This window comes from Hippocampus zosterae, chromosome 2 (genome assembly GCF_025434085.1).
Source record: "Hippocampus zosterae strain Florida chromosome 2, ASM2543408v3, whole genome shotgun sequence".
Classification (NCBI taxonomy): Eukaryota; Metazoa; Chordata; class Actinopteri; order Syngnathiformes; family Syngnathidae; genus Hippocampus; species Hippocampus zosterae.
This window is the reverse complement of record NC_067452.1, coordinates 24,422,158-24,434,763: the sequence shown is the minus strand read 5'-3', so window position 1 is coordinate 24,434,763 and position 12,606 is coordinate 24,422,158. Positions and strand designations below refer to the sequence as shown.

Below are 12,606 nucleotides of genomic sequence, written 5' to 3'. Positions count from 1 at the left end.
CCATCTAAGATTTTAAGTTCCCCGAACCACCTAGTTAGTCAAAACAGGTTTTTAGTTATGACCAAGAGAGCATCCAAGATTTCTGAAACAGTTTATTAGAAATATGTAGACAAAAAATGAATGTCCACTGTAATGCAACATCATGTCTCCCCAAACATTTTGTTGACAGTGCAAATAGAATTTGGTCATTACACATCACTGCATCTCTCCAACAAGGTTCTGTTCTCAATTTTGTGTGTGTATGCGTGTAGAACCCAGAGATGTGATGCTGAAGCCCAACCAAGGTTCAAGCCTGCGCTGCAAATAATTTCAACTTGATCTTGGTGGCTGAGTGCATGTTGGAGAGAGGAACAGTTAAGATATTCAAATGAGTGAACTCCATTTACAACACTCGATTAGATGGTCATTGGACAGATGAAACATGTTTGCCATGACTTCATATAAACAAGGAGTAAAGGGAAACATGTAAGCAGGAAATTGAAGTTACAGAAACAACAGACCGGCTTCCTGGTCATCTAATTCACGACACACGGAAGGCAGTTTAGAGGGACCCCAACAAATTGTTTTTATATTTTATTATTTTTAACAGAGGAAACTACACTATTTACCCAACTTATAACCACAACATTTGACAAAGATTTTACTAATCATAAACCACAATTCTGTTGTAGTCAATCTGATCAACACATATTGCTCAATTGAGGACAAGCTTTTCCATTAAGGTGTGCTTCGTTGGTCATATAACAGTAAAGCAAGATACCTGACGTGCAGTACAGCAAATGGAAGTGGCGATAGCTGCTCTGTACATTACCATGCATGTCAACCTTCACAGGAGCATCGAGCAGAGGCTATGCATTTAATTATGGGCGCTGACTCAGTACTTTAGTTTTTTTCCCCCGATGCCTTTAAAAAAGTGTAAAAGTGTCGATTTCATTCGTTTCCTTTGTCTGCCGATCTTTTCCTTTCCTTCCAGAGTATCGGGCCCTCTATTCCAAGTCTGGCATTTCTGAAAGTAGGGAGAAATAAAATTAGACTTTCTGTCTCACAGGCTCCCATCAGTAAGTGCCTCAGAACTTAATGATACATGGAAAATGACTGACTTTCATCGTCACTGTCTGCAGACTCATCCTGGAAAAAGAAAATGTGGTTAAAAAAAATCAAGTAAAACATGGAATGATAAACAGACGTCAATCTCGTGGCTGAAACTGGTTTAAACAAAAATGATTCTTACGTCGTCACCATCGAGATCAGGTTGGAAATCATCACCTCCCATGTTATTCATCATCTGCAACATGAAAGTGGAAAAAGTCATCTTCACTCCCCCTTATGTTGAGACCTTCACAAGATTTACAATGTACCAATGACAATGTTCCATTAGTTTGTCTGCACCTTTTTAAATGTCACTCATTAGGTGAAACCTGAGAAATACACCACTGAAAATAAGATATCCTTTATTCGTCCCACAATGGGGAAATGTATAGCCTCCAGCAGCAAGAATGTATGTAGAAAGAAGAAAGGAGAAAGAGAAAAAAAAAACCAAACATCTTTCAATTAAATACAATATGAACACAAATGGATAAAAATTATTATTATTATTATTATTGTTATTTTTTATTCATCAGCCTGACAGCAGTCGGTAGGAACGAGCGTCGGTATCTCTCCTTCTTGCAGCGCGGGTGTAACAGTCTCTGGCTGAAGGAGCTACCAAGTGCTGTCAGGGCGGGCTGGAGGGGGGGTGGGAGGGACTGGCCATCATAGCTTTGAGCTTAGTTAGCATCCTTCTGTTGCCCACCTCCTCCAGAGTGTCAAGGGAGCAACCCTTGTCTATTGTCTATTACAGATGTCTATTATCAGCCACTGAATGTGTTGAATTAAGGATCGCACCAAGTAAAACCCTCAAAATCACTACTGTAGGAGAACCTCTTAAATCAAAAGCAGTCAGTTCCATGATTCTGGGTGACTTCAAAGTCATTTTACATTTTAAACCAACTACTGTAACCTTCATCCATCCATCCATCATCTACCGCTTATCCGGGGCCGGGTCGCGGGGGCAACAGCTTTAGCAGGGAAGCCCAGACTTCCCTCTCCCTAGCTACTTCGTCCAGCTCTCCCCGGGGGATCCCGAGTCGTTCCCAGCCAAGCTGGGTGACATAGTTTCTCCAGCGTGTGTCCTGGGTGTTCCTCTGGGTCTCCTCCCGGTGGGGCATGACCGGAACACCTCACCGGGGAGGCGCTCAGGAGGCATCCGAATCAGATGCCCAAGCCACCTCATCTGGCTCCTCTCGATATGGAGGAGAAGCGGCTAGACTCTGAGCCCCTCCCGGAAGACCGAGCTTCTCACCTCATCTCTAAGGGAGAGCTCGGAAACCCTGCGGAGAAAACTCATTTCCGCCCCTTGTAACCGGGATCTCGTTCTTTCGGTCATGACTCATAGCTCGTGACCATAGATGAGGGTTGGAACGTAGATCGACCGGTAAATTGAGAGCTTCGCCCTTTGGCTCAGCTCCTTTTTCACCACGACAGACCGATACAACGTCCGCACCACAGCAGATGCTGCACCAATCCGCCTGTCGATCTCCCGCTCCCTTCTGCCCCCACTCGTGAACTGTAACCTATCACAGTTTAACTGAAATTTATTTTGTCCAGAAAAAACATGGCCATGTCCACAAAAATCAACGTTAAAAATGTTCAACATATTTGAAGAAGTGTGTATTTAAAAAATCTAATATATTAACTAGGGGTGTGACAAGAGCCATTTGAATCAGAAAATTGTGTTTGATTCAAAATATGTGAGTGCATGGAATCAAACCTAACTGTTCCACTTCAAAATCTATCAAGAAATGTGAAGGTTTACAGAGTAATACTGACACTTGGTGACAATTTCCCAAATCTCTAATTCAGGGGTGCTCAACCTCTTTTGACCAAAGATCTACTTTTCAAGCAGCCAATCTTCCCCGATCAACCCGTTACCACACATGCACCCAGGCACACGTGAGCGCGCATTAAACAGAAAAATGAATTAGATACAAGCTATTAGAGCTTAGTAGAGACCTGGTGCTGAGGCTTGGGACACACTTTTGCAGCATGTTAACTGCATGAACATCACTAACGTAGCTCATGTGTACAGTTTTAAATCGCTTCTCCTGGCGCTCCAAATTCTTTTTTTTTTTTTTTTTTTTGTGAAGGTGAAAGAAAAGCCACCAACCAGGTCTGTTACTAGTCTCATTTTGTAGCAAATAGTCCTCAATTTGTGATACTGTATTTTGTTCATATACCTGTACCGTATATACTTTGTGTTATAAACACTGGAGTGTCTTATAAAAATACTATACTATACCTAGACACATCCTTATTTATTTGTTTTTATTAATTCATTAAAAATAATACAAAGTTTGAAGTTAGCATTTTGGCTTGGGCTCCCTCCAAATGTTCCAGTTTCTCATGTGGCCGCTTTGCAAAATTAATTGCCCAAAACAGCTATAATGTATAATAAAGCTGATATTATTTTAGAAAAAAAAACTATTGCTTTAAAAAAAAAACTGAGAAAAGGATCTTGGAAAAAGTATTCTAATAAGAATAAAAATGAATGTAGAGTGTACGACTGCTTACATCTGAAAATTGATCAAAGTTGCCCATCTCTTCCTCTGAGTCGTTCTCCCACTCTTTCCAGTTGTTAAAGTCAACAGTGAGCCATCTCTGTTGTGGAGACACATGCATTTAACCTCTCGGGTAAATTTAAAACGGATGGCATCTTGAAGGCAACCAACCTGAGGCTTGTCTTTGGTCAACCTCGGCCATGACTTGCCCGGTTCTGCTTTCCGCAAAAAGCACAACACAGATCTGTCTGTGCGTTTGTGTTTGGATTCCTGGATTGAAGGACGGTGAAGGTGAGGTGTTAAAAAAAAAAAAAAGTAAACGTTGGTCAATGTATTTAACAATACTTACATTTTGCTCGATGGCATCAAAGAGTTCTATTTCGTTTTCATGTTTCACATTGTCAGTTCCCCCAACACAACTGGGAAAACACGCACAAGTACACATACAATTACAGAACCCGGACTCACTTGTCCTATTTGTCTTTTAATCTGATGTCATTCATGCTGCTAGTTTCAAGAATTCAACAAACTGAAACATGTTCCCCAGACCTGAGATTACACATACATATTTATTGGATATTTGAATTAGTCAATGCTTTGGACTACCATCATTTCTGACAAGTGCACATATTAGCTCTGTTGATAGACAGTTAAGACCACAGCGCCTATGTGTGGCATAGATAGAAGCAAAACATTCAAAAATAGTTTTTTTATTTACCTTATTTTTCTGTCAAATTATTACTGTATATGTTTTATGTTCAATAAACAAACCAAACCAAAAGCAAACGCTTCAAAGTCAGTTTAGCTGACAGAGCCAGGCTGTGCCTAGTAATTGTGATCAATACATACCTGAAAGCACATTTAGTTTTATCAAAAGTGACCTTTACTTCTTTACTGTCCACTACACAGAACTCTATAAAAACAGAGTCCTTCCTTTCGTACCACTTGGCACTTGCTGGATGCCTGCGAAGAAACGACAAGGAGAGCACAGCAATTGTTTTGAATGGATTTAAAAATATTTGAATGGCACTTTATAGGAATACAAAAGAGGACACAAACGCGCAAGAGGTTTAGCATCACTGTGATGATACCCATTTTACTTTACAGAAATGTTAACTAAATTCCAAGTAAAATGCAAACATACGCCATGATAAGCAATTGAAGGGCACAGTTCAGGTGGAACAGTCCTCCATTAAAAAAGGCAGTATCAGGTGACGACAGTATCAAGTTACAGTGGGCCTTAGCATTAAAAGACATCCCATTTATCAAACTAAAAACACAAATTTGGGGTAGAATGTGCAACTAATGCGCGACGGCAGACAACTCCTTGTGAGCTGGGAAGTCTGAATGCGCTGCTTGTTTTCCGCCACTTTACAATGCAATCAACTCGTGGCCCCATGAGCCATCATTAATGGTGAATAAACTCCGTATTTTCAAAATACGGCTATGCTATTAATACGCGTAAAGATCAACAACGCCACAGTCTTAACTTCTATATAGATGTGATCCTCATTAGAACCGACTAGAAAGTGGCTGAATGAATTCGATGTCGCTAGCCGAGCTAACAGTCGAGTTAGTTGAGCCATGCGGTGCACCTGACATACGCCAGAACGTCATACAATAGTAGTCGCAGCGTCAAAGAATCCTCGGATACGTTAGTAAGCGATAGTGGCCGAAATATTTGAAAGACTGGTCTGAAAATATCAGACAGTTAGCAAGTTAATTGTAGCTCACAGTTCACCGAGGTAAAGGCCGGCCTCCCGCCATTACCGCGGCATGTTGTCGGGAGGCTAACGTTAGCCGGCTACACAAGCACAATTTCCACTTTTTACCCTGAGCACTGGGAGTGTGTTTCACACACACTTACGTCTCTGGATGTGATGTCATTGTCTTTTTCGGAGACAGAACAGCCTTGTGTGAGAAAAGCGCTTTATCGCCTACGGAGTGAAGAAACGTTTACTACACACGGACAGGCAACGCAAAACGTCACCGCCAGCCAACCAGAGAAAATAGAGTCGCTGGAGTTACGTAGTGTTGTTTTGAGAATAGCAAAGGAGGGAGCCCGTCGGCCCTAATCGACTTTTCTAGAGCTTTCAGCTGCGGAGATGATGTCAACTGTCCCTTTAGTCGTTAACAGGCACGTTACTTGAAATAAGTAATTATCTAATGTTACAAAATACTTGTTTCAAAAGGTAATCGAGATACATAGTTAATAATTAAAAAGAGGGCTGACGACATGACCAAAATGTCAAGATGTATTGATCACAATTACTAGGCACACCCTGGCTCTGTCAGTTAAACTGTCTTTGAAGGGTTCGCTTTTAGTTTGGTTCGTTTATTGAACATAAAACATATACAGTAATAATTTGACAGAAAATAAGGCAAATAAAAAACTTTTTTAATGTTTTGATTCTATCTATTCCACACACATAGGCGCTGTGGTCTTAACTGTCCATCAAAAGACAGTTGCACTGAACGCAATGTTTTTGCGTTGCGTGGTATGTTTTAGTGAGACACTTGCTCTGCCTGACGCTCTTTGTCATTCGTGCAGGGAAGCAACTAGCCACATAGGTGTCAAACGCAGGTCCTGGAGGGCTGCTGTCCTGCATGTTTTCCAAGTCTCCCTGTTGCAACACACCTGATTCAAATGAACAGGTTAAATGTCAGGCTTCCGCAGAGCTTGCTGATGATCTGATCGTTTGAATCAACTAACAGGGAGACTTGGAAAACATACAGGACAGTGGCCCACTAGGGGCCACTGTCCTGTATGAATAGTTTTTCATATTCATTCAGCTATAATACACATATTTTACACTATAGATCGAACATTATAGAAACGATTAATAATCACTTTGCTGAGTCACTAATTATTTTCACAGGTGTATTCCTCTACTTCAATAATTAATGTTGTAAGGCCTCTTCAAAATTGTTCTCACACCTTCGACCTTCCTCTGTTCCTGTCCATGGGGAAGTCAATGTCCTGAGAGCTGGACAAACTTTTGTTTTCATTTACAAGTCTAAGTATTTTACACTGTGCCATATAATTTGTGTAGGGGCACACTGTGTCAATATAATTGAGGGGAGGATGTTTTCTGGTCTTATCGTCAGGTTTTGTGATTGAGACAGTTGAACGGAATCAACACAAGAAATCCTGCTGTGGGTCGTCAATATTCTTAAACAATGCAATCGAACACCACCGGTAACATGAACAAGTTCGCGGCGGAAAAAAAGGCTGGGGACCACTGCCCTAGATTGTCCCTTAGTGTGATTGTGAGCGTAAATGGTTATGTCTATGCACGCGACCCTCGTGAGGATAAACGGTTCGGATCATTTTATGCATAGATAAACTAATTTTTTATTTTATATTTTTAATCTGAGTTTTGCGATATCACGTTTTGTTGTCAGCCCATAAATGCATTTTATGCACAGTCTAAAGCAAAACTGAAAGTATGTTTCTGCTTCTCTCCTAAAAGTGACTTATGGCCTGTGTGATTTACCTAGTTGTTACAGTCCATCCATCCATCTTCTGATCCGCTTTATCTTCACAAAGGTCGCGGGTGGCCCTGGGGCCTATCCCAGCCGTCTTCGGGCAGTAGGCGGGAGACACCCTGAACCGGTTGCCAACCAATCACAGGGCGCACAGAAACGAACAACCACCCGCGCTCACACTCACACCTAGGGACAATTTTGAGTGTTTAGTCAGCCTGTCATGCATGGTTTTGGAATGTGGGAGGAAACTGGAGTACCCGGAGAAAACCCACGCAAGCACGGGGAGAACATGCAAAAACTCCACACAGGAAGGCCAGAGTTGGAATCGAACCCATACCTCTGCACTGTGAGGTCGATGCGCTAACCACTCGATCACTGGGCCGCCCTAGAATTATTCCAATCAAAGCCATTTTTTAATTCAGCAGCCAGGGGAAAAGAAGTGAGAAAATTATCTGTTCAATGGGTGGCCCTACGGTGGGTTACATAGGTCAAAAACCACCCTCATTCCCATCTTTTTTTTCTCAAGGGCCTTCAGGAAGCTTCCCAGTGTACACATGCATGTTCCAAGCGTAAGAGGTAGCAACAACGCAAACAGTTCATATTTTGCTGGCTTTGACGACATATACTGTTTGAAGGAGCAGTGGCCAAAAAAAAAAAAAAAAAAAGACATGCTGCTCATCGATACTTATATCTCTCCCCAGATTATATATTTTTGGCATGAGGCTGTCTCACATTGTCCAAAGGTCAATTTTAGGGGAGCATTTATTAGCATTAGTCAGATAAAATGCATATCAAGAGTTGGTCATAAAATACATTTTTTATTGTCCATAAAAGGCATCAAAAAATGTCTGCATCAGTCTAGTGCCACTGAACATTTTTGAGTGGTTGAAAGTGAAAAAATATCTTCATGACTTGTTTGTCAGACTTTAAAAGCAGTATTAAAAAAAAAAGTATTTTGAGAAAAAATTCCATTTGCAAAAAACGAGCATATAAAAAAAGTAAGCTTATTTAAGGCTCTTGTCATTAAATATTCAAATTATATATATACATACACATAATTTTGATATTAGCAAAATACTGATATCCTTAGTATGCTTTAAAAGTGAACCTGTATTGATTGGTCTGATGCCACTGAACATTGAAACATTAATTAAAAGTGAAAAAATCGCCATAAATTACTTCACACGAACAAAGCACGAGCCCCCCCACCCTGTAAGTCTAGTGTATTCAAAAAAATGTCATTTGTCCAAAAAAATGACCTTGCAAAAAAAACAAAAAACAATTAAGGCCCCATGTCATATGAACATTTTCAATTAATGCATATAGAGAATAGCTTGTTTTCTTCAGTCCATTTTGGGACTTTTATTGTCCAGTGAAGGTCAGGGGAGAGACCCCCCACCCCCCCGTAATATTGCATTTGTGGTCGTTAACTGAGCCTTTTGGCACCTTGAGGTCACTTTGTGGCAAAATGGCAGCCACCTGAGATGGATAAAAACGGCTGAACTTTGAATTTTCCCCCCAGAAATAAGTACAAACAAAGTTTTTATTGTTAAGTCACACTTTAATTTCCATCTTGTGTATAAATTCTACAAATGAGCCAATATCGAATCAGCAACCTTTCTTCAAACGCTTCTTGCCAGGGTCCGCTTTACATTGTCAACTCCTGCAATAAAAACAAAGTTTGTCAGCAACAATAGTTATTTGTTGCCTCACTAGATTACGAAGGAGCATCTCTTCTCAGGACAGAAAAATTGGCTTCAGTTCAACTCAGAAGAACGAAAGTCACTGTCTCAATCATCACTGCAGAATTGTTTTTTAAATAACTGCACAGAAGGTCCGGAGAACTTACCATAATAGCATTGACAATGTCGTTGTTGTTGTTTTTGAGGGCACGTACAGCTTTGGCCCGCGATACGTTCGCTTGTGACATGACGAGTTCAATGTCCTTGACCTCAACTCCAGTTTCATCAACCTAAAACAGCAGGATGAGTGAAATATTAAGATGGGCGAAAATGGTGGTTTGGGAATGGAGCTTTTGTCCATTTGTTGTATGTTAAATTCATATTGACCTCTTCCTCTTCGCTCTCCTCCTGTACTGTTGGCGTCTGTGTATTTTCCTGGATGTTCGATACAGCTTCTCCCTGCACCTTGAATTTTTCTGCAGCAGCCAGTTGGGCTTGCTGAGAGAGATCTTCAATCTAGGTTAGAAAATGGTGTGGGGTGTGGATCACAAAACAGTGATAACAGTTTGATTAATAACACCAGAGAAAAGGAAGACCAAAATCAATAAAATTGTGCAATTACATAGCCACATACCTTAGCTTCCCCGAAAACAATGTATGTGTCTGATGCGGGGCTCTTGTAGACATCAGGCTTCGTTATGACAAACAAGATGTTCTTGGATTTGCGAATTGTGACTCTGGTGACACCTGTTACCTGCCTGAGACCGAGTTTTGACATTGCCTATAAGAAAAGAAAAGATATCCATGCCATTCATGCCTTGGTATCGCCAAGTTAGATCAAACAAAACCAATTGCAGCAATTTAACATTACCTTTCGCGCCTTCTTTTCACTGCGGCTTTGTTTGGCTTTACTGACGGGTTCCTCATCGAGTTCAGCAGCAGCTGCAACCTACAGCAAGCAAAGTGTTCATCCATATTAGCGTGAACTCGGAAATTGAGCAACTTAATTTAAAAAACAAATACGACTCTTCTCAGCACAGAAGGGTTGGCTTCAATAGGCTCAGAAGAACGAAAGTCACTGTGTAAATCATCATCCAGGAGTCTTCATGTTTGACAAATAGCAACAAAGAGGCTTCAAACTCACCTGTGCTTGTTGAGTTTGTGTCTGCGCAGAGTCCTGTTCCTCCAGCTCAGGGACTGAGTCGTCACTCTCCGATTCTGTGCCAGAACCTATAATTTTGACCAAAACAAAGTCATTCCACGAAATACAGTGGAATAAGAAAATTTTATATATACATTAAGGGGGCCCCTTACTTTTCACAGGTGACACGTTCCATGATACTAAAGGTAAATTTCTGCAAAGTAGCAGTTAAGTTTTTTTGTTCTTCTATTAAACCATTACACCCCCCGCCCCGCACACACACGGTTCCACCCTTTCAAACAGTTGTTTCTCATTACACTAATAAGTTTGATGCAAAAGAATACCAATGTTGTAAATCATAGTACTTCTCACATCTGTTCTTTGTCTTACATCTAGTAGAAGACTTATAGGAATGACGGTAGGCATTGATTTACAACAAGGATTTACTAAACCAAAAGGCACATTTAATCCACCAAGATTGCACCTTAATTGTGATTTCGCAGAGATTTCAGCGCTGTGTACTGGGGAGGGAACAGCGTGCTCTGTTCAAAATTTCTGAATGCTGTCTATTACCAGCAGTTCTTCTTAACCCTAGAGAACCCAAGAACCTTTTTCTTCTTTGGAAAATTATGAATTTTACATTAAATGACTACCATATATGTTCACTGAACACCAAAATATGTTTTTTCAAATATTTAATGTAGAGCTGTCAGTCTAGCGCATTTTATCGGCATTTATTTTAAATGAATTTTAACGTGATTACATTTTTTCTCGCGAGATTAACGCAGCACGCGTCACAACGGATTTTACGTTGCTCTGTAAATAAAACGGAAACAAAACAACAAGCGCTGCAGGAGTCGACGCCCATGTCTGTTTTGCCAGCCACAGCATTGCGAGACACTGTAAACGGATACTTGAAGACTTTATGAATGGAAAGTTTACTATTAAAAAGCCAGATTGTTCCACTGACAAGACCAAAGTTACCTGTATGTTGTGCAGTCGTAAACTGAGCTACCATCATAGCACGTCGAGTCTGAAATACCACTTAATGACCATGCACACAGCTGATGTGAGTACTCTACCCCCTCGTCTAAGACAGACAGCTGTGGATCACTTCAAAGTGAAGAAAACGGATAACACGACGAAGAACAAATTTGCTGAAGCCATATAGCTAAATGTATGGCTACTGCATGCAAGCCTGTCAACATTGCCCATAGCCAGACTCAAGCGGAAATCATTCGCATTGGATCGAATGACTCCACTACGAATTGCCAACGAGAGCCTCCATTACAAGCTATGAACAGAAATTGTACGTAGCGGAGAAGGCTATGGTACACCAAGCGGGAGAAGACATAGTTTTGGGAGAGAACTAAGAGACTAGGTTGATGAGCCTCTGGTGAAGAAGGAGCAGGTAGCCTGTCGAATACGATGTATGCCACTGACGCAATTGTTACTTGTTTGGAACCATTTTGTGTGGAAGGTTACCGTGTTTCGTGTGCATATAAATAAAGGGCGTGGAGATTCTCTGTGTTCGTCTGACAGTGATGGTGCGCTGAGGCATGTCGAGAGTTCAGCGGTGCTTTCGTAGCGAACACTGAAAATAAAACGTATCCAGTGTTGTGTCTCGAAACAAGTGTAGTCATCTGAAATTATGTCCAAAAATGTAAAAAAAAAAGACACTTTCGCGCAAGAAACACCAACAGAATCAACATAGCCCGACTGCTGTGTTCAAAGCAAACTTGAGAAAACCGAAATAAGCAACCATGGCTTAAATCCAATATAGGCTGAGTACTAGTTTCTTAGATGTGCAGTTTATAATTTTATATTGCTCTGTTTTGATTCCCTAAAAAGAGCTGTTAAAGGAGCTGTTGTGTGGCAAAATATTTTTTCACTGTTGTTTATAGACGGTAATATTGTGTGAGAGATTATGTGTGAATAACTGCTCCAAGTGAAAAATGTTCATGTAAAATTGAAAATCAAAATTGTTATTTCAATAAATATTTGCATTATGCACATAGAAAACTGGTTCATGATTCCATGTTGATGAGAGCATTAAAATTGGGAAAAATAGGACAAAACTATAAAGGAAATTCAGAAACAATAAAAAATGTGTGAGTAATCACGATTAATTTTTAGTTCATTTGAGTTGATTATGACATTTGCGTTTTTAATTGTATTAAATATTTTGATCGTTTGACAGCTCTAATTTAATGATTTAATCCTAATTTAGGATTAGGGCCCAATTTGACCCTTTGGGATTTAAGGGGAGCATTTGAGTAGCAGAATTTATAGGGGCCAAATTTGACCCCGTGGGTTCTCCAGGGGTTTAAACTCTTTAATTGTACTGTTTGATACACTGGGCTCCGATACTGCATTTTTTGGGACAACGAAAAACCTAAGAGCACATTTGAACACTGTTGAGTTTCCTACCGATCTGAGCGGAGCAGTGCATATTTCTGAACACACCCACCATGAGGGAACGGGAATTTTGGGTTTGACGAGCTCTAAGAACCAGTCTTCAGAAAATAATATAGATATATATAATATAGAACTGATTTCGACGAAAAATAGAAAGAAAACCTACAAAGCAACAATGCAAACACAAAGTAGATCAAATTGTGGTCACAAAGGAAACCTCCGGGATACAGTGGAGCTCCAATAATTGAATATCAATGTAATCATGACATAACGACAATAG

The 12,606-nt window shown here is 40.4% G+C and overlaps 2 protein-coding genes and 2 non-coding genes across 7 annotated transcripts in view; all 4 read right to left on the bottom strand.

Moving 5' to 3' along the window:
• Positions 1–74: 74 nt before the first annotated feature.
• Positions 75–5,630, bottom strand: LOC127595563 (prostaglandin E synthase 3-like). The gene is made up of 8 exons (XM_052057168.1): positions 5,464–5,630; positions 4,446–4,559; positions 3,946–4,015; positions 3,768–3,866; positions 3,610–3,696; positions 1,232–1,285; positions 1,101–1,128; positions 75–1,006 (listed from the first exon to the last, which is right to left on the bottom strand). Exons 1-8 carry the CDS (start codon positions 5,481–5,483, stop codon positions 987–989), a joined length of 492 nt encoding a protein of 163 aa, XP_051913128.1. The 5' UTR covers positions 5,484–5,630; the 3' UTR covers positions 75–986.
• Positions 5,631–8,625: 2,995 nt separating this feature from the next.
• naca (nascent polypeptide associated complex subunit alpha) overlaps positions 8,626–12,606 on the bottom strand; it is a 52,483-nt gene continuing 48,502 nt past the window's right edge. For all 4 annotated transcript variants that reach the window (XM_052057079.1, XM_052057076.1, XM_052057075.1 and 1 more), the window contains 6 exons: positions 9,912–9,997; positions 9,639–9,716; positions 9,402–9,548; positions 9,155–9,283; positions 8,935–9,057; positions 8,626–8,748 (listed from right to left, as the gene is read on the bottom strand). In XM_052057079.1, coding sequence (XP_051913039.1) covers positions 8,734–8,748; positions 8,935–9,057; positions 9,155–9,283; positions 9,402–9,548; positions 9,639–9,716; positions 9,912–9,997 — 578 coding nt within the window. In that variant the 3' untranslated portion in view covers positions 8,626–8,733. The remainder of the gene's footprint in view (positions 8,749–8,934; positions 9,058–9,154; positions 9,284–9,401; positions 9,549–9,638; positions 9,717–9,911; positions 9,998–12,606) is intronic.
• Positions 8,818–8,892, bottom strand: LOC127596909 (small nucleolar RNA SNORD59). Its single transcript, XR_007961597.1, has one exon. It is a non-coding gene; the product is annotated as a small nucleolar RNA SNORD59 (small nucleolar RNA).
• LOC127596900 (small nucleolar RNA SNORD59) lies at positions 9,794–9,867 on the bottom strand. The gene has a single exon (XR_007961589.1). It is a non-coding gene; the product is annotated as a small nucleolar RNA SNORD59 (small nucleolar RNA).

Bases quoted from the DNA above. Each gene is read 5' to 3' on its own strand.
- LOC127595563 (XM_052057168.1), bottom strand. From the start codon at position 5,483: ATGACATCACATCCAGAGAC. The intron at 3,867-3,945 runs GTAAGTATTGTT...CCTTCAATCCAG, and splicing joins TTGATGCCATCGAGCAAAAT to GAATCCAAACACAAACGCAC. The intron at 1,286-3,609 runs GTAAGCAGTCGT...TTCATGTTGCAG, and splicing joins ACTTTGATCAATTTTCAGAT to ATGATGAATAACATGGGAGG.